The sequence below is a fragment of the Gracilinanus agilis genome, chromosome 1 (genome assembly GCF_016433145.1).
Source record: "Gracilinanus agilis isolate LMUSP501 chromosome 1, AgileGrace, whole genome shotgun sequence".
In the NCBI taxonomy this organism is placed as follows: Eukaryota; Metazoa; Chordata; class Mammalia; order Didelphimorphia; family Didelphidae; genus Gracilinanus; species Gracilinanus agilis.
The window spans coordinates 363,285,710-363,307,723 of record NC_058130.1 but is presented as its reverse complement, the minus strand read 5'-3'; the positions used below and the strand labels follow the sequence as shown (position 1 = coordinate 363,307,723).

The following is a 22,014-nucleotide window of genomic DNA, read 5'->3' as shown; positions in this document are numbered from 1 at the left end:
TATACTTATCATATAGATGTCTATTTTATGTCACTAGTGTTAATGATTTTATATGTACTTAATAAAGTAACAAATATTTAGGTATCCATTATACATACTGTATTGTACCATACATGTTTAGAAAAATCTTGTCCAAAATATCACTGCAATAAATAAGGCTTCAACATGTTGTTACAGGCTCCAAGGTCATAACCCTGATCTCTCCACTGACACAATTCAAAATTCTTTTATACCTAAGCAAACAAATTGTCATGGAAAAAAAATCACCTAGAAGCTAATCTGCTAGTGATGTAACTTTCTAAACATAGCTAAGTTGGCCTTTGGGCCATATGCAATGTTTTGCTGGGGATACTACTAGAATTTGTGCACTACTGGCATAGCCCTCAGGAACCTAAGATCCTCCATGACTGAGCATCAAAGAAGGACTTGAGTGGAGGCCAAACATAGTAGATTACATGTGCTAGATATGATTTTGCTTGTGAAAAGGAACAAATTTAAAAGGATATTTATAAATTCTATTATAGGGGTAAAGGATGATACAGTCAATTATCTCTTCCAGTGTTACACTACATTTAATTCCTTCCTATAGTTAAATCTATATACAGCTATGAACATCGAATTTCCATCTATCCAGAGATATGCTTTCAGCAATCAGCAGGGAATCCATTTTTATCTTAAAAAAAAAAAAATTCAATTAATTATCTCTCACCAAACTTTGAAGTAGTAAAAGTGAATTCTGGCCCATCCTTGCCTCCTTCATCTGTATATGCTGCCATCCGCACCATGTATAAGGTGTCACTATTCAAGGGAGAAAGTGTATATTCTCTGTGGGATGAGTTCACATGTACAGCTGGAAAAAATAAATACAAATACTTAGCCACTAAAACTATTTTTCCCACCCAATCCAATGCCAAATCAAGATTTTTATTACAAGAGAATAATTAATTTTCATAATCTTATTCTATTATTGAAAAATGTTAATTTTCCTTGTTATGACCATGAAAATGATCAAAAAGCACATTTTACATTTGAAGACTATGCTTCCACACTAAATGTCACTATGAATAAATGAGACTTAGATGAACATTTTAAAAAGCTAGACAATCCTATATCTTAAGAGCAGATGTTTTTAGTTTCTTTACCTGTTTCATTTCCACTGCTAGTTCTGTAAAATATAGTATAGTTTCTGATGAATCCATTCTGATCATCGACAGAAAGGTGGTCCCACACTAAGACTGCTTCATTTTTTCCCACTTTCTTTGTTCGAACAGAAGGTCCTTTGGAAGGTGCTATCATAGAAAATACTCAATAGCTTAATTACAAAAGTCATCAGGATTCTTGGCACAAGAAATTGGCAAAAATATCATTATTTAAACGTGACAAAACATTCCAAAATCATTCTCTAAAATATTCAGATAAAGTGGTTTTGAACTTACGAGCTTGTTTGAGATATGCCTGTACAGACTGGGGACTTCCTGGACCATCATCATACACTGGGATAACGGTTATCAAATAACATTTGCTCTCCATTAATTTTCCTGAAATAAAAAGTGACAAATTAAACTTGGCTTTCTACAATTAGAGAATTCAATTAATTATGATGCCTGGTTGTGAATCATGCATTTTATGTTCATTTGACAGCAATTTTCTAAGTATCGCTTTTCTTCATAATTCACACTGAATTGAAAGCCTATCAAAATTGCCTCTAAATTTGAAAGTTGACTTTTGCTCACCAGTTCAGAAACTTACTCAAACCAATTTAATGAATTACTTTTGAATAATAACAGACTTTAACTAAAAGTCTGAATTTACCAGACTATACTGAAAAATACTTAAAAACTGACCTAAAACCGTGCTGAGTCTTTAAGTTTGACAATTAATTTCACACATTGGTGACTTAAAGCAGATGCTTAAATGGCAAGGTTTTCTGCCACCTTGGGTTGTAACCAAATGAGATTTTTCCTGAAAAGGTGGCAGAGAAAAGGCTTTGCTAACCTCTGGCATTACCCTGGGGAATAGATTAAGCCACTCTGTTCTCTCACATAAGTGGCTCTCTGGGGAAAAAGAGAGAATCACTGTAATTTTTCTGGGAACATATGACCCTGAATAAAAATATAAACAAAACATTTAATTTGAAAATCTTAAGTTTAACAAGATTATTGGTTTGTGCAGAAGAAAAATAATGGCAATAGCAAATTGTTTTTCAGCAATTTAATGGCCATTTCAGCAATAAAATAAATTGTCTCTATTTCATAATAATATATAATGTTGCTTCTCATGTGCTGTAGATTACCCATCTGTAAAATGAGGGGAAGTTTGGCAACATGACCTCTCTGGTCTTTCCTAGCTATAAATCGATTCCCTTTATGTATTTGATAAGAAAACATGAGGCTTTTGATGTAAATCTAAAAGGCCACATCAATCATTTTTCTATCAAGAGATAATTTTTTGATTTTTTTTTCTGGGTTCATGGATGTATTCTGGGAGGTGTTATTATACTCAACTAGAAAAGTCAATATAAGATGAATATTTTTTGTTTTACTTTTATAAGTTATATTATTCTTAAAAGTTACTAAGAATCGCCAAGTACACACACATTTGAAATTCTCTCTGATCTTATTTTTATACAGTGCTTTTAATCTTTTCAAAATGCTTCTTCCCACTTATAAGGGGTTTTAAGTTACACTGACATCTAATCCTGGCTCTGCCATTAATTAGCCACACTGACCCTGGGCAAATCACTTCTCTGATTCCTTGTCTATAAAAGAAGACTGGCTCTATTAGTTCTTTCCAATCTGTGAGTTGTATGGCAAAGGGGACAATGAATACAGAATTAAGCAAACATCTTATGGGTTACTCTTCTTTAAAAATGTATGTAGATCTGTTGTGATGAGTAGAATTCAAACTCATTTAAAAATACTGAAGACTGTTATGTTTTTTCTTAATAAATAAATAATAGTGTAATTACTACCATAATATAAATGTTTATGACATTTTTGACATTTAAAAGGGATCTAAGAACTAGATAAGTTATATAAAATCTTTCCTAGCTTCAAGAAATTATTCATTTTCAAGGAGGAGTGGCAGGTACTACCACGCTTTTACAAGAGAGAATACTCAGAAGAGTGATTTGCTTGAAGTAAGTGGTAAGTGAGGACTAAAATCAAAGTCTCCCAACTCCTTACCCTGGGCTAACTTCTAACTTGGTATCCTAACTGGGTACCCAAGTTTTTCTGATAATGGGACATTCACCTTACCCTAGCCACAGACATTCATGCACACACACACCCCCTTCCCCCTCCCCTGTGGCTGAATGAATCTAAGTAATTATATGAGTTTCAATTCAGAATTAATCAATCCAACCCTACTAGCATGACATCTGGTAGCAATCAGTAATGGTAATGACAAGTACTATCTAACCTCTTAGATTTGTTCCTTTGTGTTTGCTGATTAGTAAACTCAACCCCCACCATATGGAGAATGCCATTTCCTAGAAATCTGAGCACTAGAATATCTTGATGCTACTTTGCCTATTAAACACACAGGGTTATGTAATAAAATGACCTGACCATAGTATATAAAACGAAGTTAAACAAAAACGATACTTCTTCCTAGCCTGAGTTACCTTTCAAGTAAGTCTGTTGCACGGCACTGGTTTCTTGCTGCCAATCAGGAATACATGGCAAATTATCAGAAAATATACACCACTCCAATATGTATTTATTTACAGGTTCTTTTGGGGGTGTCCACTCTACCCAAAGTGCATTATCTTTAGGAAATGCTTTAAGATTTGTTACAGGGTGAGCTGCTAAAGAAAGAAACAAGTATTTGAAGAAAACATTAATTGTTGGCTTTAAAGAACACAATAGTCATTTGAGTTTTCAAAAACTTCATATCAACTAAAGCCATTCATTGTTTTTGCAACCTTCATTTTTATATCAGCATAGTAACTTTTTTTTTGTAAAATGGAAGTTTACTTTATTCATATGGAAAACTTTATTTCTTGTTATGACCAAAATCTTTGGTTTACCGTATTTATACTAACAACAAATTGACCTTATTTGTAATGGTACAAAATTACTAATTTCTGACATATTTACATTTCTAAAAATCTCTAAAGAATCTGAAGTAATGGTTAAAAAGATGTTGCAAGAGTATAAAGCAGTAAAGTGAAGGATTTATATGACCCATTTCATTGTTTAAAGCAGTCATTATAAATATTTTTTAAAATGTGGTCAGAAAACTGAGGGATCACTTATGTGATTAGGTACAGAATGTTTTAGGACAATAGGGTTGCTATCCCATATCATGAAAAGGATGGATTAGTGATCCTTGACACCATGAAGATGGCCTTTAAGGCCATTCTCTTATTCCTGGAACCTGAGAAAAAGGTACATTTCTGGTTCTGAAGCTCAATTTTTTTCTTAATTCCTGACCAGTCTATGGATTAGGCATGGAAGAATCTCTGAGTACACAGAATTGACTGAGGGGCTATCTGAACTAAAATTTATTTGGATGAAAAAATACAATCCCATAATTGAATTTGGGTATGTAGCATATGTTTGAAGAAACAGTGTGACAAAACATTTTAACTACTATTATGAATAGAGTCAAAAAATGCATGGGCAAAATTTGTGGGAGTTCTAAAATGCCTTTTATATGTATTAACATACATCTTAGAAAGAAAAAAGATACTTTGGCATTAGAATGATTTTGAGATGTGTTTGAACCATTAAGATACCTTAATCAGGTAGCTGAAAAGAGAAGCTTAAGCTTAATTTCAATTAACTTTGTGCCAACTAATTAATTTCATCATCAATGAGATCTACATCTGGGCATCTAAAAAAAGTAATACAGTCTTTAAAAGCAAATGACATACTTCCTAGCTGTGTGATCCTGAGCAATCACTTAACTCCATCTACCTAACCCTTACCATTCTTCTGCTTTAGAACCAATACTTAGTATTAATTCTAAGACAGAAGGTAAGGTTTTTTTTTTTAAAAAAAAGGGAGATTATACACTTATCAACATAGTGCCTAGGCTCTTTCAGATATACGAACCTTTAAAGTCATGGCCAGGAATAGTTAAAGTGGATGGATCAGAGCTTCCAACTATATTACGAGCTCTCAGACTTACAACATAAGGGTCATTTGTGACATTCACAGTCAATTTTGTATCATTGGTGTATATTGGCAAATGTGATCTTTTGCCTCCCTTTAGAGTTACTTCATAATCCAAGATTCTTCCATTGGCTTGAGATCGAGTCAAAGGCTGTAAAGAAAGCAGTTTCAATTTATTTCATTAAACTTAGACAAAATGAATATTTTTTCTTTGCTTCCATTTATTCTATAATCATATCAAGTCTCTGATTGCTTTGTTGTGATATCTTACCTTAACACAAAGAATTGGATGCATTGAGTGATATCACACACATTAATTAGCTCATTTGACCTTAAAGACTAACTTGTAAGATAAGTAAAAGCAGGCCTAATAAATCCCATTCTGAAGATAAGGAAACCAAGGCTCAGAATGGGCAAGTAATTTCCCTAAGGTCACACAATTTGCAAATGGAAGATGTAGAACCTATATCTATCTGGGTCTTCTGATAACTAATCCGGGACTTGCTTCTTTATGTCATACTACACAGAACAAGATACTCAAGCAGAACTCTGAAGACCTAAAAGAACAGAAGCAGAACCCAAGCTAGAATGGTGGGCACAATGGCTGGGAAAGAAGTTATTTAAAACATATTTACCATTGGTTATATAAGTGTGTTCCACCACCACCACAATAATATTAATAATAATAATAGACTATTCCAAGGTGCTTTAAAGTTTGCAAAGCACGTCCCTTATATTCTATCATTTGATCCTTACAGCAATCTTGTGAAGTAAGTGCTCTTATTATTCCCCTTTTTACAGTTGAAGAAATTGAGGCTAAGAGGTAACATCCCTTGCCTGAAGTTGCACAGCTAATAAGTATTTCAGGCAGAGCTTGAACTTAGGTTTGCCTGACTTCAAATTTAGTGTGCTGTCTACTATACCAATTAGTTGCCTGCCTCAGACATTGAATCTGAGTTTAATAAATTTATAAAATTATATGTGTAATACAAATCATAGGATCACAGAAATAGTGCTGTTAAGGGCTCCAGGATATTGTCTAGTTTTGTACCTTCATCTCATATGAATAAATCAAGGCTCAGAATGATGAAGGGACTCACTTTAGCTCACACTGATACAACAGCTAGGAATTAAATCCCCAAAAAGGCAATTGTTTTTTCCCTTCCTCTCTTGTATAAACATATGTATATATTACACAATACATAGATACACATGCTTTCTCCACCCCTAACCCTGATATGGCCAAGTGGAGGACAGGTTCTATTTGTCTGTAACCTAATGATACTATGAACTGGGAGTGTTTAACCTAGAGAGGAAAAAACTTAGGAAAACCTTTTACTGTCCTCATGTCTTTGAATGGATGTCACATGAAAGAGGGATCAGTCTTGGTTCAGTTGGCCTGATAGTGTAGAAGCTGTGGATCTAAGTTGAAGAGGCAAGTTTTGGCTGGCAGAAAATTCCTTTAGAAAAAAGCTGTCCAAAAATGGAAAGGATTGCTTTGGTAGATGAAATCTTGAAGAAGAAGCTGGATGATTATCTGTTAGGGATGTAGAGAGGCAGCATGCCATAGTAGATAGAATGTTGAACTTGGGGACCTGGTTTCAAATTCTTTCTCAGATACTTGGGAGTGATTCTTGTTCAATCAGAAAAATTTTGGCTAAGAAAGGTAAAAAAATTTCTAACAGAAACATTACACATCAAACAAAATAATCTAAATAGAATTATTTACCTTCCATTTCAGAAGAATAAGTCTGTATCCATGACTTTGAGAAGGATTGATCTCATACCAGAAACTTGATGCATTTGTTGGTTCTAAAAAAAAGTGGGGGGAAAATTTTCTTGAAGAAAAAGATGCAAGAATAACCTCCTAGAATCTTTTTTGATTTGTTCGCCCTCTATGATTGTATCCATTTCAATCTCATATAATGCTTGGTCTTTCCAATCCCAGTATCTTTTCCCTGACTGTTCTGCAGACAGATATTTCAATGCTTTGAGATGATCAGAGATCTTGAATCCTGGGTAAAAATGTGGGGTCGGGAACAAATTCTAGCCTAGGTATATTCTTCGCAACATCTGTGCATTTTAATACCCTTACTTATCAGTAGATCAAAATTTCTACACATTTTCATAGATTGTCTTTAGGACTGCAAAACTACTGAAGCCAAAAAAATTTGGCAACAAATTCTTTGTTAACTTCACCCTTCCTTTCTATTTATTCTTATATCACCTTTAAATGTAATGATAAAAGTAAAAATGGAACAAATAAAAATTGAGTACTGAAATATTACTAAATAATATTTTTGGAAGAATGTAAAAAGAAAAAGAATTGTTTCCTCTTTTGAAAATTGACATGATTAAACATAATAACCTTTGAATCCCATAGGATTGAGATTTAAAAAACAAGAAGCTTCTAAAATACTAATCCACAGTTGCTATTGCAACTTTACAAGTCATTCAGCTCTTAATTCCTTGCTATTTGACTTCTAATGCTACTAAATGTAGTGCTAGGAGGGAACATATAAAAAAAACAAGCCAATATCTCTGCTAGGGAGACTGCAAGGCACTAAATATACAAAGATACATATAACAAATCTTGTTCTTAGGGTGCTTACAATTGAAAGAGAGTGAAGGGGGTGACATGCAAATAAATACATTTTGAATGGGAAGATGCAATGAGAAAGTTGAGGAAGAAGTTATAAATTTCATCTGGGAGTCTTGAGGAAGGCTTAATGGAGACACCTGAGTTGGTTCTTATCGGATAGAACAGAATGAGATAGACTTCCAAGATTTTGGATATGGGTGTGGAGAGTGAATTCACTATACTCAGGGCAGAGGTGAGACATGTTTACAAATGACTATAATGGAAGTGAGAATACAAAAGAGGAGAGCTACTATTTCAGGTCATGAAGTTAGGGGAACAGACAAATTAAAAAGGACATAGAATAGCATTATCAAACAGTAGCAGTAGAAGATGGATGTTGTGAGAGAAAGAGTGCTTGTTCTGAAGAAGCAGATAAAGTTTTCATATTACATAAATGTGAGAGAATATCAAGTTAGAGAATTTAGAAAATGCTACACAGAGGGGGGGATATCAGTAGCTAAAGGAATAATGTACTAAATGGAACTGGGGGGTTAGCATAACTGAATAGAGAACCAACATAGTAAAACTATAAATGAAACAATATTTGCATGGGGCCATGTTAGGGGAACAAAAAAAGCATATTCCTTGAAATGAAGAATGGTCTGAGGAACATAGGTGAGGACCAGATAACAATCATACCAAAGTTACTAACCTGGTTGCTGAGATATAATAATGAAACTAGAAACAAATATGTGGGAAAGAGTAAAGAACCAATATTCAATTACATTCATGTTTAGCCATCCCTAACATTTAAGGGATGCCTACTTTATTTCTAGTTCCTTAAATACCAAAAAGAACAGCTATAAATAATTTGGTGTTTATTGGAGCTTTTTTTTCATCACTGCTCTCCTTTTGGGTATATGCCTAGCAGAGTAATCACTGGGTCAGAGGAATGGTTTTCATCACTATTTTTACTTTCTGTAATGACTGGTCCAATTCATAGCTCCACCAACAGTATATTAGTGTAATTATTTTTTCATAACTCTTCTACAGGGCAGCTAGATGGCACAGTGGATAGACATCCAGGCCTGGAAACAGAAGGTCCTGAGTTCAATCTGGCGTCAGACACTTCCTAACTGTGTGATTCTGGGCTAGTCACTTAACCCCATTTGCCTAGCCCTTGTGCCCTTCTGGCTTAGAGTTGTTAACTAAGACAGAAGGGCTTAAAAATAAATAATTCCTCCAACATTGCCTACCTTCCCAAATTTTGTCAACTTTGACAATTTGATGATTGTGAGACAGAACCTTCTGGCTATGTTAAGTTTCCCTCATTTTTAGTGACTTGGAATATTCTTTCATATGTTTGTTGATAAATTACAATTCAAATTTTGGGAATTGCTTGTTCATATATTTTTACCTATTATCTCCTGAAGAATGGCTTTTGCTCCTATTTACTTATTATTGTCTATATTTTTGATTTCAGGCTATTGTTAGATATATGTGGTACAAAGATCCCCGCCCCCCCATCTTTTCTTATATTAATTATATTAATTTTATTAATGCTAAATTTTTTCAATTTCATGCCATCAAAACTACTTATATTTTATAATTACCTTTACCTATTGTTTGGTAAAGAATCTACTCCTTAGCCATTGCCTATTAAAGTTACTTGATCTGGTTCTCTTCTAAGAAATTTTTCTAATGTATGATCTTGAGCAATACATCCATTTTGAATTTATTTTGGTATATAGCAAACCTAAATTTGGCCAGTCTTCTTTTCAGTTTTCCTCAGCAATTTTTGTTAAATACGTAGTTTTTTCCTAGGTGATTTTTGTTTTTTAGTTTGTTGTACACCAATGGCTACATTAACCTCAGGTGCTCTTTTTGCTTTAATTCCTAACCCTCCCCCCCCAAATTATTCTTCTTGATAGTTTAGAGCTGTGTTGGCGAAGGCCTAGCATGTCTATGCCGGTGAGCCCAAGGGGGTTGCTCTGTTATCCCTCTCCACCACACTTGAGGACATTTTTTTCATGGCCTGCCCCTTTGTCCAGCAGACCAATGCAAGTACTTCCTCCCTCCACTCTGGGGTAATGCAGGAGGGTTCACAGGCGGCTTGAAGGCACAGTTTGGGCACGTGATCTCTAAAAGGTTTTCCAACACTGGTCTAGATTCTTTGTTCCTCTAAATGAATTTTGTTATTATTTTATATAGCTATATAAAGTAATCCATCAATAGTTTGGCACTCTATCCTGGTTAAGTTGTCCTTTCTTTAAGGAGCAATTTGCAACTGTATTTATACAGGTACCCAATGTACTATGGTGGACTGACTCTTGGATATTTTATATATTTGATAATAATTTTGAATGGGGCTTCTTTTCTATTATTCTCTTCTGAATTGTCATTATTAAACAGAAATTCTATTGATTTGTAAACTACTGTCCCTACAAGCTACTGTGTGAGAATTCTCCTTTTCTTCTCTCTTAAAACTCCCTGAAAAAATTGTGCACACTTTGATACTTTTACTTTCTCTCTTCTCAGTCTTTTCTGAGCCTGCTGCTATCTGACTTCTAACATCAGCACTCAACTAAAACTTCTCTATTCCCAGTGAACTGTTATTTCTTAATTGCAAATCTGATGGCTCTTTCTCAATCCTAATCCTTCTTGACTCTTTTGTAGTGGCTGATACCACTGATAGACTTATTTTCCTAGATATTTTCTCCTCTCTAGGTTTTTGTGATACTGTCCTCTGGTGATTTTCCTCCTAGCTGTCTAACTCCTCATTCTCAAGTTCCCTTCCTTTTCTTTTCTGAGTTGAGCTGAATCAGCATCTGTTGCTTTCTATAAAGGTGAGGGGGTGGGAGACAAGGAGAGGACAGGAACTGTGTTTCAAGGTGAGTTTTTGTCACCTTAAAAGTTCCTAACCTAGGGCTGGGCAGTACTTCTTTAGCCAGCATTCCCCTCGGGTTGGATAGGCACACAGTGTTTACCCCATGTAGCAGGGAGAGAGGCAGGCCCAGGGCAGGCTATGCTAGCAGAGGATCTTATAATGGACCCCAGGCCTACAAGCCACCTAGTGTTTCTTCTTTGGGAGTGTGGAGTATGCAAAATGAAGGCTATGAGGATCTCAGTTCTCTGATATTAATACATGAGGATTTTACCCTGCCAATGTTTTGTCTTGTAGATACAACTGTAACTGTTTTACATCTAGTGTATAATATCTTTTTGGGAGACCTCTGGAAATTACTGACTTGCTTTCTTTCTTGATCACATGATCAGAAGTCCAAAGTGGGCCTCTTATGAGGATCCTAAATTCAACATTTAAAAAATGAAGCTAATAATTTATATCAAGAATTCAAGATGCCAAGTTTGTGTAAATGACTTTTACTCACTAGCTTCATAAGTGACTCCACTTGCTTCTGCACTCCAATTACTCCAGAATCCTTTACCCTCTTTGTTCATACAACGAATTGAAAATACATATTCTGTAAAAGGTTTAAGGTCCTGAACAGTAAATGAATTCCGGGTGGTAGCTGTGTCTTCAGGAGGAATCTAAAAAGAACAGAACCACAAATATTTTAATAATAGATTTTTAAAATTTATATTACACAAATCAGAGTATTGCAGCAAGACTAATAGAAAATAAATCACCTCAAAATTATGGAAAATTCATAATAAATAAAGCAGAAAATTAGGAAAAAAATTTATAGACAATTTCTCTGATAGAAGTAATATCTAAAATATATAGAGGACTTTGTCAAATTTATAAGAATATGAACTATTTCCCAACTGATAGTCAAAAGATATGAACAAATAGTTTTTGAAGAAATCAAAGCCATAGTCATATAAAAGAGTGCTTTAAATCATCACTGATTAGAAAAATGCAAATCAAAACAACTGTGATATCATCTCACATCTATGAGATTGGTTAAAATGAGAAAATGGCAAAATTACAAATATTGGAAAGGATGTAAGGACATTTCCTTACATCCTGTTGGTGGAACTGTGAACTGAACTAACCATTTTGAGAGCAATCTGGAATTATGCCCAAAGACTTACAAATCTGTATACACTAAAGCTCAGATTAGGTGATATGTCCAAGATAGCACAATGGTGGAGCCAAGAAATGAACCTTGGTGTTCTAATCCTAGTGCTCTCATCCCCCTCCCCCCCCCAATATTCCCATATCATACAACCTTCAAACAACCTCTTAACCAAAAGGTAAATATTCTTGTACTATTTTGAAACTCTAATCTAATAAAATGTTGTGGCTTTTACATTTTCTAGTCACTTAGTTCAGAGATGGAGTGCAACCGAACTAATGAGGCCAAAGCCATATGTTTGAGTCTTTTTGGACCAATTCATTATGTACATGGAGTAAAAAAACCCATAAAACCCCAAATCCTCTAAAAATTCTATTTCACAATCAAGTGACAACCTGCTGATCATGGCAGTAATTTCGGAAATCTATGATGTTTTCCAACTTTGGTGCCATTTGCTGCCACTATAGCTACATTAATCTGTTACTACTGATGGACAGTCTGTTACTTTTTTTGACCTCAAAAGTTAAATCATCTTACCTAAAACTTTCCTTCCTCTATAGTTCTCTATTAATCTCTTCATCTGTATATACTCTGAAAATAATACTTTGATTGTACTGTTTGCCTTTGTTCTTCTACCCTTCTGGCTTATCTCCTTTCCAAAAGGCCCCCCACCTCCCATATTATTTTTACTTCATAGCTGTTTTATGTTTGTTTGCTTTTCTTCATGTGCCTTCTGAATTTAGGATCCATGAACAACACAAAGGGGACTACTGTTTTTAGTTTTCAGCACTGTCCATGCCACTTGAAACAAAGTATTTTTTAGAATATATGAATTTTTAGGGTAATGGACATTTAGGACAGACCATTTTAACAAATACTTTCCACAATACCTACCAGTGTCCAATTTGAAGTCTCTTTTGCCCGGTACCGAATATTATATTTTAGTCCATCAAAAGGTTTATTATCAGGGTTGGTCCACGACACTTTTAAGATACTGGATAGTTCCTTAGAATTGCTGACTGATATATTATGTGGAGGGAGGAGTTTCACTAAAAGAACAAAATAAAAACCTAATAATCATTATTTTTTTTACTTTTATAACTTAAAATAAATGTATTTTTATAGAGAGCTTACTTTCTTTTATATCATTCATTTATTCTTCCTAAATGTTCAAAATTCTCTGAAAACAATATTTTGCCATTTACTTACTTAATAATTTACTTAATTACTTAATTATAATTAGTTAATAATAATGTTTATTATTACTTAACAAGTTACATAATAATAATAACTATTATTATTATAGCTAGCATTTACATAGGGTTTTTAAGTTTACAAAAAGCTTTATGAATATGGTCTCATTTTATCCTCACAACTGCTCAAGGAGATAATAAGTACTATCAGTATACTCAACTGACCAGAGTCACAAGTGGTATCTGAAGTCAGATTTTAAACTTGGGTCTTCCTGATGCCAGATCTGGTGCTTTAAACACTGTACTTCTTAGCTATTTCTAACTAACTGCAATGTCCCAAAGAGAAAAGCTTCCAAAATCATATACTATATCAGTTGGCTTCCTTAGTAAGTTATGATTTTTATACGAGAAATTAAAATCAGGAAATTATGTCCTATATTTAAGTTTATAATTACCCAAATCGATGGGATCAAAATTGATAGGATCAGATGAAACATTTCCAAGGGCATTTGAAGCTACTACCCAGACATCCGTGTTGACATAAAACACAACCATATCAACTGTGCATGAGTCATTTACCCCAGGTGGTGGAATGCAATCTGGCAGCTGATTTATTGCCCTAAACATAAAAATGTATAAACATTAAATTACTTAAAATCATAGCTAACAAAAAAATTAATCAGAAAGCCTCTCCAAAATTAACTTGCCTTCCTTACATTTGGAAATAAGCAATACAGGCATATTATTTTCACTTTCTTAACAGTTTTGCTCTTGTAAACCTTAATGTAATAGTCACACTATGCTAGTCTTTTCTTTATTTTTATAAAAATTAAAAAAGGTATTCCTTTAAAGTCATACTTTTTCCCCCCTACCATTTTCTATTTTAAAACATAAATCATACTAGTACTCTAAGCAAAATCAAAGTACATTAGGAATAAAAGAATCATCGAGTTCATTTTGGTAATTTTCTGAATCATGTTTTGTCCTTGGCTAAGTGAGACAAAAGGTTAAATGAAAGGAGGATCTCAAAGCCTTCTACTGGCAAGGATGGATGAAGGGAAGAAGTGAAGAGAATGAGCTTTCTTTTCTTTATGCCTTCCATATTACCTTTTACTTCATTCCTATCTCCTTCCTACATCCCCTTGGTTCTATGGTTCTCCAATATCCCTCACATAAATTCCCTGAGTCTTTCCCCCTCTGGAATCACAAGTATTATTAATATCTTAAATCAGAAATCTGGGTGCATATGGAATTCTAAATGAAAATGCCACTGCCTACCTATAATCAGAAGTTTTTAAACTGGAATCTGGAACTTTAAAAAATATGTATTTTTGATAACTATTAAATATATTTTCAGTTTGGCTTTTTTTGTAATTCTATGTATTATATCTTATGCATTTAAAACCATTACTTTGAAATAAATATTATTATTTTTAGCAGACTTAATGGAGGAAAAGACATACTTAAAGAAAAGTTGTGGCAAAAGGTATCAGCAAAGAAAGGATCAATGATTATAAAGTTAATTTTAAAAATATGTTTAAAGGTTCAGACTCTTTCCTAGTTAGTGAGTCATGTTTCCTATAAGTAAATAGCTGTACTATACCATATACCTAAAATCTTCACTAACTAAAGTGTATTTCAACATAATAACTTTCATTTCTAATGAAGGGCTGAAGAGCAGGAATAACATGGATGAATGAAATAAACTGTTAATCTCCTGCCTGCATAGGAATAATTTAATGTAATTTTTTAAAACTCTTACCTTTCAACTTAGAATTGATAGTAAGTATTGGTTCTAAGGCAGAAGAATGGTAAGAGCTAGACAACAGGGGTTGAGTGACTTGCCCAGGGTCACACAACTTATAAGAGCCTAAGGCCAAATTTGAATCCAGTACCTTGAATGTCTAGACCCGAGTTTTTATCCACTGAGTCACCTAGCTGCCTCTAATAATGCCATTTAAACTCAGTTTCCTATCTAAAAAGGGAAAGTTAAAATAATCAACTCCAAGATCCCTTTCTAATGCTAACATTATATGATTTTTCTTACAATCACCTTCAAAACATGCTTTCTCTACCCTCTTTTTTCTAGAAAGTCATTTTGCATCTTCTGTTGAACTGAAGAAATTTCAAGAGATCTAGAGTTCAATTAACTTCACTACTGAAAGTGTCACTGGTTCTTTAGTAATAATAGGAAGTTATGACTTTCAAGTAGGACCCACATTTTTTATAATTCTTCCCCTTCAAAATCTCTCAGTTATATTGCTTCAATGGTCCCTTCCAATTTGGAATCTATGATCCATTTTACAAATCTATTTAAAATGTAAAAGAAACATTAGGAAGAAATAAAGTGAGTAAAAATAACATGAGCTAAGCTTTTGACTAATTGTATTTAAAAAAACAACAACTAACAAATGGATTCTAAACAAGGGATCTACAAACATGTCTTCTCACCTTTTCTTCCTAAAATGGGGAATGGAAAAAAAAGAAATAAGTTATTCCCAACCACAAAATACCAAAAAAGCTTAAAAGTTCAAGGGAGAAGGTATATTAAAATTTTTATTGATACCACCACTGCCTAACAGGCAAAAAAAAGAAACTTTTTATACAAGATTGATTATTTTACAAAGCTAACATTCAAATTATTTCACAAAGCAACTTACCATTTTGACTTTAAAACATATGTTGTATCCAAATGTGTTTCCTTTCCAGGGTCCCACTGACACTTCATGTCAGTTTGACCATTTACAACACAATGCAAATTTTTTGGTTTCTCTGGAAGCCCTACCATAAAAAATAGAATTTATTAAGGCAAATACTTCCCAGGACATTGAATTAAATATTGTCATTTTCAGTATACTTGGTCTAAATTAGGAAAAGATAAACACAAAGAAAAGTTGATGCAAAAGGTACCAACAAAGAAAAGCTCAATGATTATAAAGTTAAATTTTTCTAAATTTAAGGGCTCAGATTTCTTCCCAGCTAGTGAATCATATTTCTTGTGAGCAAATATCTGTGTTATAGTCATATTCCTCAATCTTCACTAACTATAATTTCTTTCTAAGTGTATTTCAACATAACTTTCATTTCTAATTAAGGGCTGAAGACCTGGAATAACATGGGCAAGAATGATAGCGATGAATGAAATGAATTGTTACTTTCCTGCTTAAATTTTAGCCATTAATATTAGCCTGCTTCCCCATTTTGTATAAGTTAAATTGTTAATATTTAGCAATTCAGTTGCAATGTTGACTTGTATTTCCAGTGGGCGGTACAAAGAGTAGAATGGGTAAGACCAAAACAGCAAGAAGAAGAAATAACATAGGAGGGATATAATGATTAACATTTTCTGTAGACCATAACTTAATCTTATATTTATTATTTAATATTTATTAAATAAGAGAGAAAGTGAGAGAGAGAGAGAGAGAGAGAGAGAGAGAGAGATATGGATGGACAGACAAACTGAACCACTTGGTTGGCTACAAAAGCCAGTACTTCTAACCACAAGCCAGTTCATGGTCTCTTGTGTTCACAATTTTCAGAAAAAACACCTACTTCCTGTCACCTCAATTTATGCTTTTTCATGATGTTCCTTTCCAGGGTCTCTCTGATTTGAGGACTCAAGTCTCAATCAGGACAAGATATGGATCTTGTGGACAACCTGTGATCTGTGCAGGGATTTCATTACCTTGTCCCTCAAGAGAATTAAATGGCTACTCAGCTTGCCCTTAAACCCATCATCTTTAACAAGGACCTCAACAAAGGGAAAGAGCACCACACCATTTTCATAGACTGAGGAAAGTACAGTCTGTGTTCTAGGTTAAAATTAGGCTGTTTTTAGGGGGTGGGGGTCTGATGATTTCACAGAAAACATCCCAATTCAATATTAATTTTTTACAGGGAAAATGTTAAAGAGGTTTCAGTAACCCACAGAAATTAGATTGAGGGAGAATGAGCTTGGTTATATTTATTTCAATGGATCTGAAGTATCTCAACTTTTCTGATTTCCAATATGCATTTCACAGCAATTAATATGCATTAGAATTTTACTAAAGTTTCAGCAGGAAGGATGTTAATTTGTGGGTATCTAACATCTAGACTTAGTTTCTCAAAACGTGGCCATCTTTACTACACAATGCTTTGGGTTATCTGATTCAGAGTGAAGTTGTTGCTGATGCCTTTTCATTTCCTCTGAGTCTTTGGGGATTTAAGATTTTCCTCCATGCTTTTTAATATTTCTATCTTCATTCCAAGACTAATATAAGTAGGGTCAGTCTTTCTAATGGGAAGAGAGGCAACTGAGAGACACTTTAAAAAGATTTCTCCTGTTTAAAAACATTTCATTCTTTGACCTTGAGAGAAAGGAATAAGAGATAAAGTAAAATGCAATGAGTTACAGGGTGAAATTATAAGATCGTGGCTAGATTGCAAGGGAAAGAGTTCTAAAAAGAATGCAAAAAGAGGAGAAAAGAGGAGTTTAAGCAGAAACTGAAAGAATGTTCCTGGGCTCTCTCTCTCAGAATTCTGAGAGAGGGATGGCTGAGGTGGTGGTGGTGGTGGTGGTGGAAGGAAGGTTAACTGCCAGCTAGGAGGAGGAGTTTGGGAGCAGGGAGAGAGCTCTGGACTTTGGTCTCCCTTTGATCCTGCTTGTGCTTCTTTGTGTGATCCTACGTTTGGTTCCTGTCTTTTCTTGAGATGCTCCTGCCAGCCAATTCTTGATCTAAAGTACCTGTGAAACTTTGAGAGGGGAAGGCAGCTTGCCTTGACTTGAACTGTTATTCTACCTCCACAGGCACTACTAGCCTGTATCTTGGTGATCAGGCCATTTTTGTCACCAACCTTGATCTAGTCAACTTGCTCTGTTACCTTTACTGAAACTCGTTGGAGAGGTTACAGACTAGGAAGCTAGGATAGGGATATTTTGGGTGGGAATATAGAATAGTCAGGAAGGGGGTGAGATAGCTTGGTCTAGAGACCTCCTTGGCCCTGCACCCTCACCTGATTTTTGTTCTTTTAATTCATTAAATCTGCTGTTAATAAGAATACAGGAAGTCTGATTGCATTTTTGGGAGCTCTAGGCCCAAGGGTAGCCATCTTGCTGTGCCTGGGAGAAAACAGCACCAATGGACTTTTGATTTTACCAACCTTGTTTAGTGGTTAAACTTACATCTATCGATAAATTCTATATGTTCAGTTTTCTAGGTCTTGAAGTCTTAGAAAGTCACAAGATCAGATATAAGGGGCTTTTAGAAGTCATCTAGTCCAATCACTTCATTTTACTACTGAGAAAACTGAGGCCTAGAGAGGATAAGTAACTTGCCTGAGGTCATACATAGTTGTAAATGAAAGAATTGGGATTTGCAGTAAAATCCTCTGTCTAAATCTATATTAAGGCTTTCTCCCTTCAATTTTGATATTTCTGTCTTCTAAATCTACCTGGGATCATAGTACCACACAGGTTTGGCTAATATCTTGTAAGTACTTGACAAAATAGGTAAAAGGAAGAGAGTAAGGGGGGAGGAGAGAGGATGGAGGGGAGAGGAAGAGAGAAAGAGAGAATGAAAAATTTAAGCAAGAGGCTAGATAGTACTTCAGGATGGAAACTAGTGAAGGATTTGCTGGTCCAGAAATAGCACTGTGATCGAAGTCTTTATGAAAGTGTGAAGGCAAAACATGAGACCAAATAAGGGTGAAGTTGCAAAGGGAAGAAAGAAACTGAAATGCTCATCTGGAATATTTTGTGATGACAAAAACATGGCTGGCCTGTGGAGCAGACCAATGCATCAACATAGGCCCCTTCTCAAGCAAACCAGTGCACATCATAGGGGTCAGCTGAATCAGTGGCAAAAGCTTCTGGAGCTCTCAGTCACAGATGGTAAGGGAATTGGACAACTAGTCAGATTATAGGGGGTTCCCTTTGTTGGCTCAGGGTATAGGACTCTTGCATTGCCCATATGCAGATCAGGGTCCCAGTCCCAGGGTGAGGAGGAGCATTAGGACGCCAGTGCTTGTAGTAGGAGGGAAATAGGGGACTTCTTAGTTCACAGTTCCAGAGTGGAAAAGAGTGCTTATAGTTGCTGACAGGCTGGAGTACTGGCTTGGAAAGTATTAAATGTACCTTTCCTTAGATCATACCACCTTGGAAAAACTGAAGCTTAGGATGGTGTCCCCTTCACCATAGAATGGAGCCTACTTGTGATAGTTTTTTAAATTAAAAGAAAGGAAAAAGGCTGAAAAATGATCAAACAACAACAAAAAAAGAAACTCATCATAGAAAATTATTTTGGTGACACAGAAGACCAAAACACAAATTCAGAAGATGACAACAAAGTCAATACTGCTACACCCAAAGCCTCCAAGAAAAATGTGAATTGGTTTCAAGGTCAAAAAGGATTTTAAAAATCAAATAAGATAGGTAGAAGAAAAATTGGGAAAAATTAAGAGTGATACAGGAAAATCATGAAAAAAGAGTCAACAGTTTGGTAAAAGAGGTACAAAAAATACTGAAGAAAAAATATCTTAAAAACCAGAATAGGCCAAGAGACACAAAAATCCACTGAAGAAAAAAAAACTTCTTAAAAAAAATAGAATTGGCCAAATGGAAAAGGTACAAAAATTCACTGAGGAAAATTATTTCTTAAAAATTAGAATCAGGCAAGAGGAAACTAATGACTTCACGAATATCAAGAAACAAAGTCAAAGGAAAAAAATGTGAAGAAAATGAGAAATATCTCATTGGAAAAACAACTGACCTGGAAAATAGATCCCAAGGAGATAATCTAAGAATTATTAGACTATTTGAAAGCCATGATCAAAAAAGGAACTTAGATATCTTTCAATACTTGCAGGTATTACCAAGCAGGAAGACTTTTGATATGACCCCAACTATAAGCTACAAGTCCATCCTCTGAAGACAGGGTACGCCCCTTGTTCTCCTAATCCAGATGTCTGGCCTGATACTAGGCCTATATCTGCTGCTGTTTGGAAGAACCTACTAAGGACTATATTCCATTGGCACAGATTGAAAAACTCAGTCATCTCTATGTCTCAAGGAGGAAGAGGATTTTAGTGGGGAGAATTGAATAAATAAAAAAAGAATAAAATTTAGTATTAATAACATTAAAGTTAAATCTGAAAAGATATGCATACTTACAGCCTATTTGCATTTGGATTCCATAAATAGTCTGTTCAATCTGTCCATATAGTAAAATGTTGCATGTTAGTAGATTACCTAATGAAGATACATCTTCCAATGTAACACTGGCAGCTGTTCTATTAATGACAGTGTATTGTTCCTTAGGAATATAGGTATTTTTTATTTTCCAGAAAATGTGACTAGCATTTAAGTGCTGATCACTCAAACACTTTTCTTTTAAAATACATATCGCTGTGAAATTAGTATGAGGTGTTATAATTGGAGATTCTGGGATGATTTGACCACATGGTTTTAAAATTCCACCTTAAAAAGAAACAAAAAAGAAGATACTATGAATCAAACATGTTTTTTTGTAGAAAATAATAGTATATTTTTTCACTTTTTGGAAAACTTCTCTATTTGTTTGAAATAGGGCAGACTCAATAATGACTACTAATAAAAGGGTAACTTGTTTTGGCCATTAGATTCAAGATAATTCTATCATGACTATTCTTTGCTTTGTTATCTTTATCATTTTGTTGGGGAGAGATCTGGATGAAGAACATACTGTATTCATGTATTTCATGAAACAACTATTAACCTATGCCAAACAAATTGCTTTTATCCTTTCCCTCACAAGCTCCTATGTATCCATGCGTCTTTCCTTAGGTCTACACAGGATGTCTATTCAGCATTAATGAAAAGTGTAGTGGAACCATGGTCCTGATGGAAGGTGAATGTTACACTGATTTTAATCTAAATAGAAGGCCCCTATTCTGAGGACTAAGGCAGGGGGTGATCTAATATAAACAATATGATCTCCACTCTTCCTTCCCATCACCAATTTGTAACAGTTCTCCAACTGAGAATTAAAGGAATGTTCGACAGCCCTTTGGGAGTTCTGTGGTGCTGTTTCTAAGATAAGCTGCCTCCTCAAATTTCTCTTGGCTTCTTGAAGAGAAGGGGCCACATCAATCAATCTACAAGTAACAACTTATGACATATCAGGTCTATGCTAGGCAATTTCCAATATTATTTGGGAGCACATTGCTACTAGACTTTGCTCCTAACCATTACTGCCACTTAATACATTCTTTAAAGTTGGCTTTTATTCCTTAAAATCTCTTATAGATTTTCTTAAGCTAAGGTAAATTAAAATTGAAAATTTTGTCTTCCTTAGGAGCCTTAGCATGAGGTGCTTTTACTGAAAAAGAAACTTCCTGCTGTAGTACTATCAGGCCATCAACGCTATCTTTAATTAACCATTTGGGCTATCAAGAAGCATTAAAACAATTTTTTTTTTATGAAGACAAACATGACTGAAAAAGATGATGGATCAGTCACATAAAAAAGGATGGGACAGCTGCACAGCCTGCGGTACAAGATTAACTTTAAGTATTAAAAGAACAAGAGGAAGGTCTTCAGTGAATGGGGTGGATCCTTTATAGAAGATTTATAGGAAAACAGACAAGGATTGTATGAGATCAAAAGTTCTTGAAGAGTTGGGGTTGCAAACTGCAAAAAAAGGTGGGAAATGGATGAAATAATGTATTTAAACATACCAAAGTGCTAAAGTATCCCTATAGGGGACTAAGATATTTGTAAAACTTATAGCATACCTGGCACAGAGTAGGAGCTACATAAATACTAGCTAATATTATAGGGGTAGCCATGTGACATAATGGATATAATAGCATAGGGCCTAGAATCAGGAAGACCTGAGTTCAAGTTCCTCTTCTGACACTAATTGTGTAACCTGGCCAAGACGCTTAGCCTCTGCCACAGTTGCATCTGAAAAATGGGGATAATAATAACACCTATCTCACAGAGTTGTTATGAGGATCAAATGAGGTAATATTTGTAAAAGCACTTACAACTGTGCCAGGAACATAGAAGGGGCTATATAAATGTTAATTATTGTTATTATGGACATCATCCGTTTTCATGT

The 22,014-nt window shown here is 34.7% G+C and overlaps 1 protein-coding gene across 5 annotated transcripts in view; it reads right to left on the bottom strand.

Annotated features, from left to right (window-relative positions):
- The window catches only part of IL6ST (interleukin 6 cytokine family signal transducer), a 37,754-nt gene that overhangs the window by 7,216 nt on the left and 8,524 nt on the right, over window positions 1–22,014 (bottom strand). For 2 of the 5 annotated variants that reach the window (XM_044663888.1, XM_044663879.1), the window contains 11 exons: window positions 20,085–20,390; window positions 15,595–15,715; window positions 13,390–13,553; window positions 12,636–12,790; window positions 11,091–11,250; window positions 6,850–6,932; window positions 5,061–5,271; window positions 3,626–3,808; window positions 1,437–1,538; window positions 1,143–1,289; window positions 710–850 (listed from right to left, as the gene is read on the bottom strand). In XM_044663888.1, the coding sequence (XP_044519823.1) occupies window positions 710–850; window positions 1,143–1,289; window positions 1,437–1,538; window positions 3,626–3,808; window positions 5,061–5,271; window positions 6,850–6,932; window positions 11,091–11,250; window positions 12,636–12,790; window positions 13,390–13,553; window positions 15,595–15,715; window positions 20,085–20,390 (1,773 nt within the window). The remainder of the gene's footprint in view (window positions 1–709; window positions 851–1,142; window positions 1,290–1,436; window positions 1,539–3,625; window positions 3,809–5,060; window positions 5,272–6,849; window positions 6,933–11,090; window positions 11,251–12,635; window positions 12,791–13,389; window positions 13,554–15,594; window positions 15,716–20,084; window positions 20,391–22,014) is intronic. The other 3 variants (XM_044663914.1, XM_044663899.1, XM_044663907.1) reach the window with 3 other exon arrangements.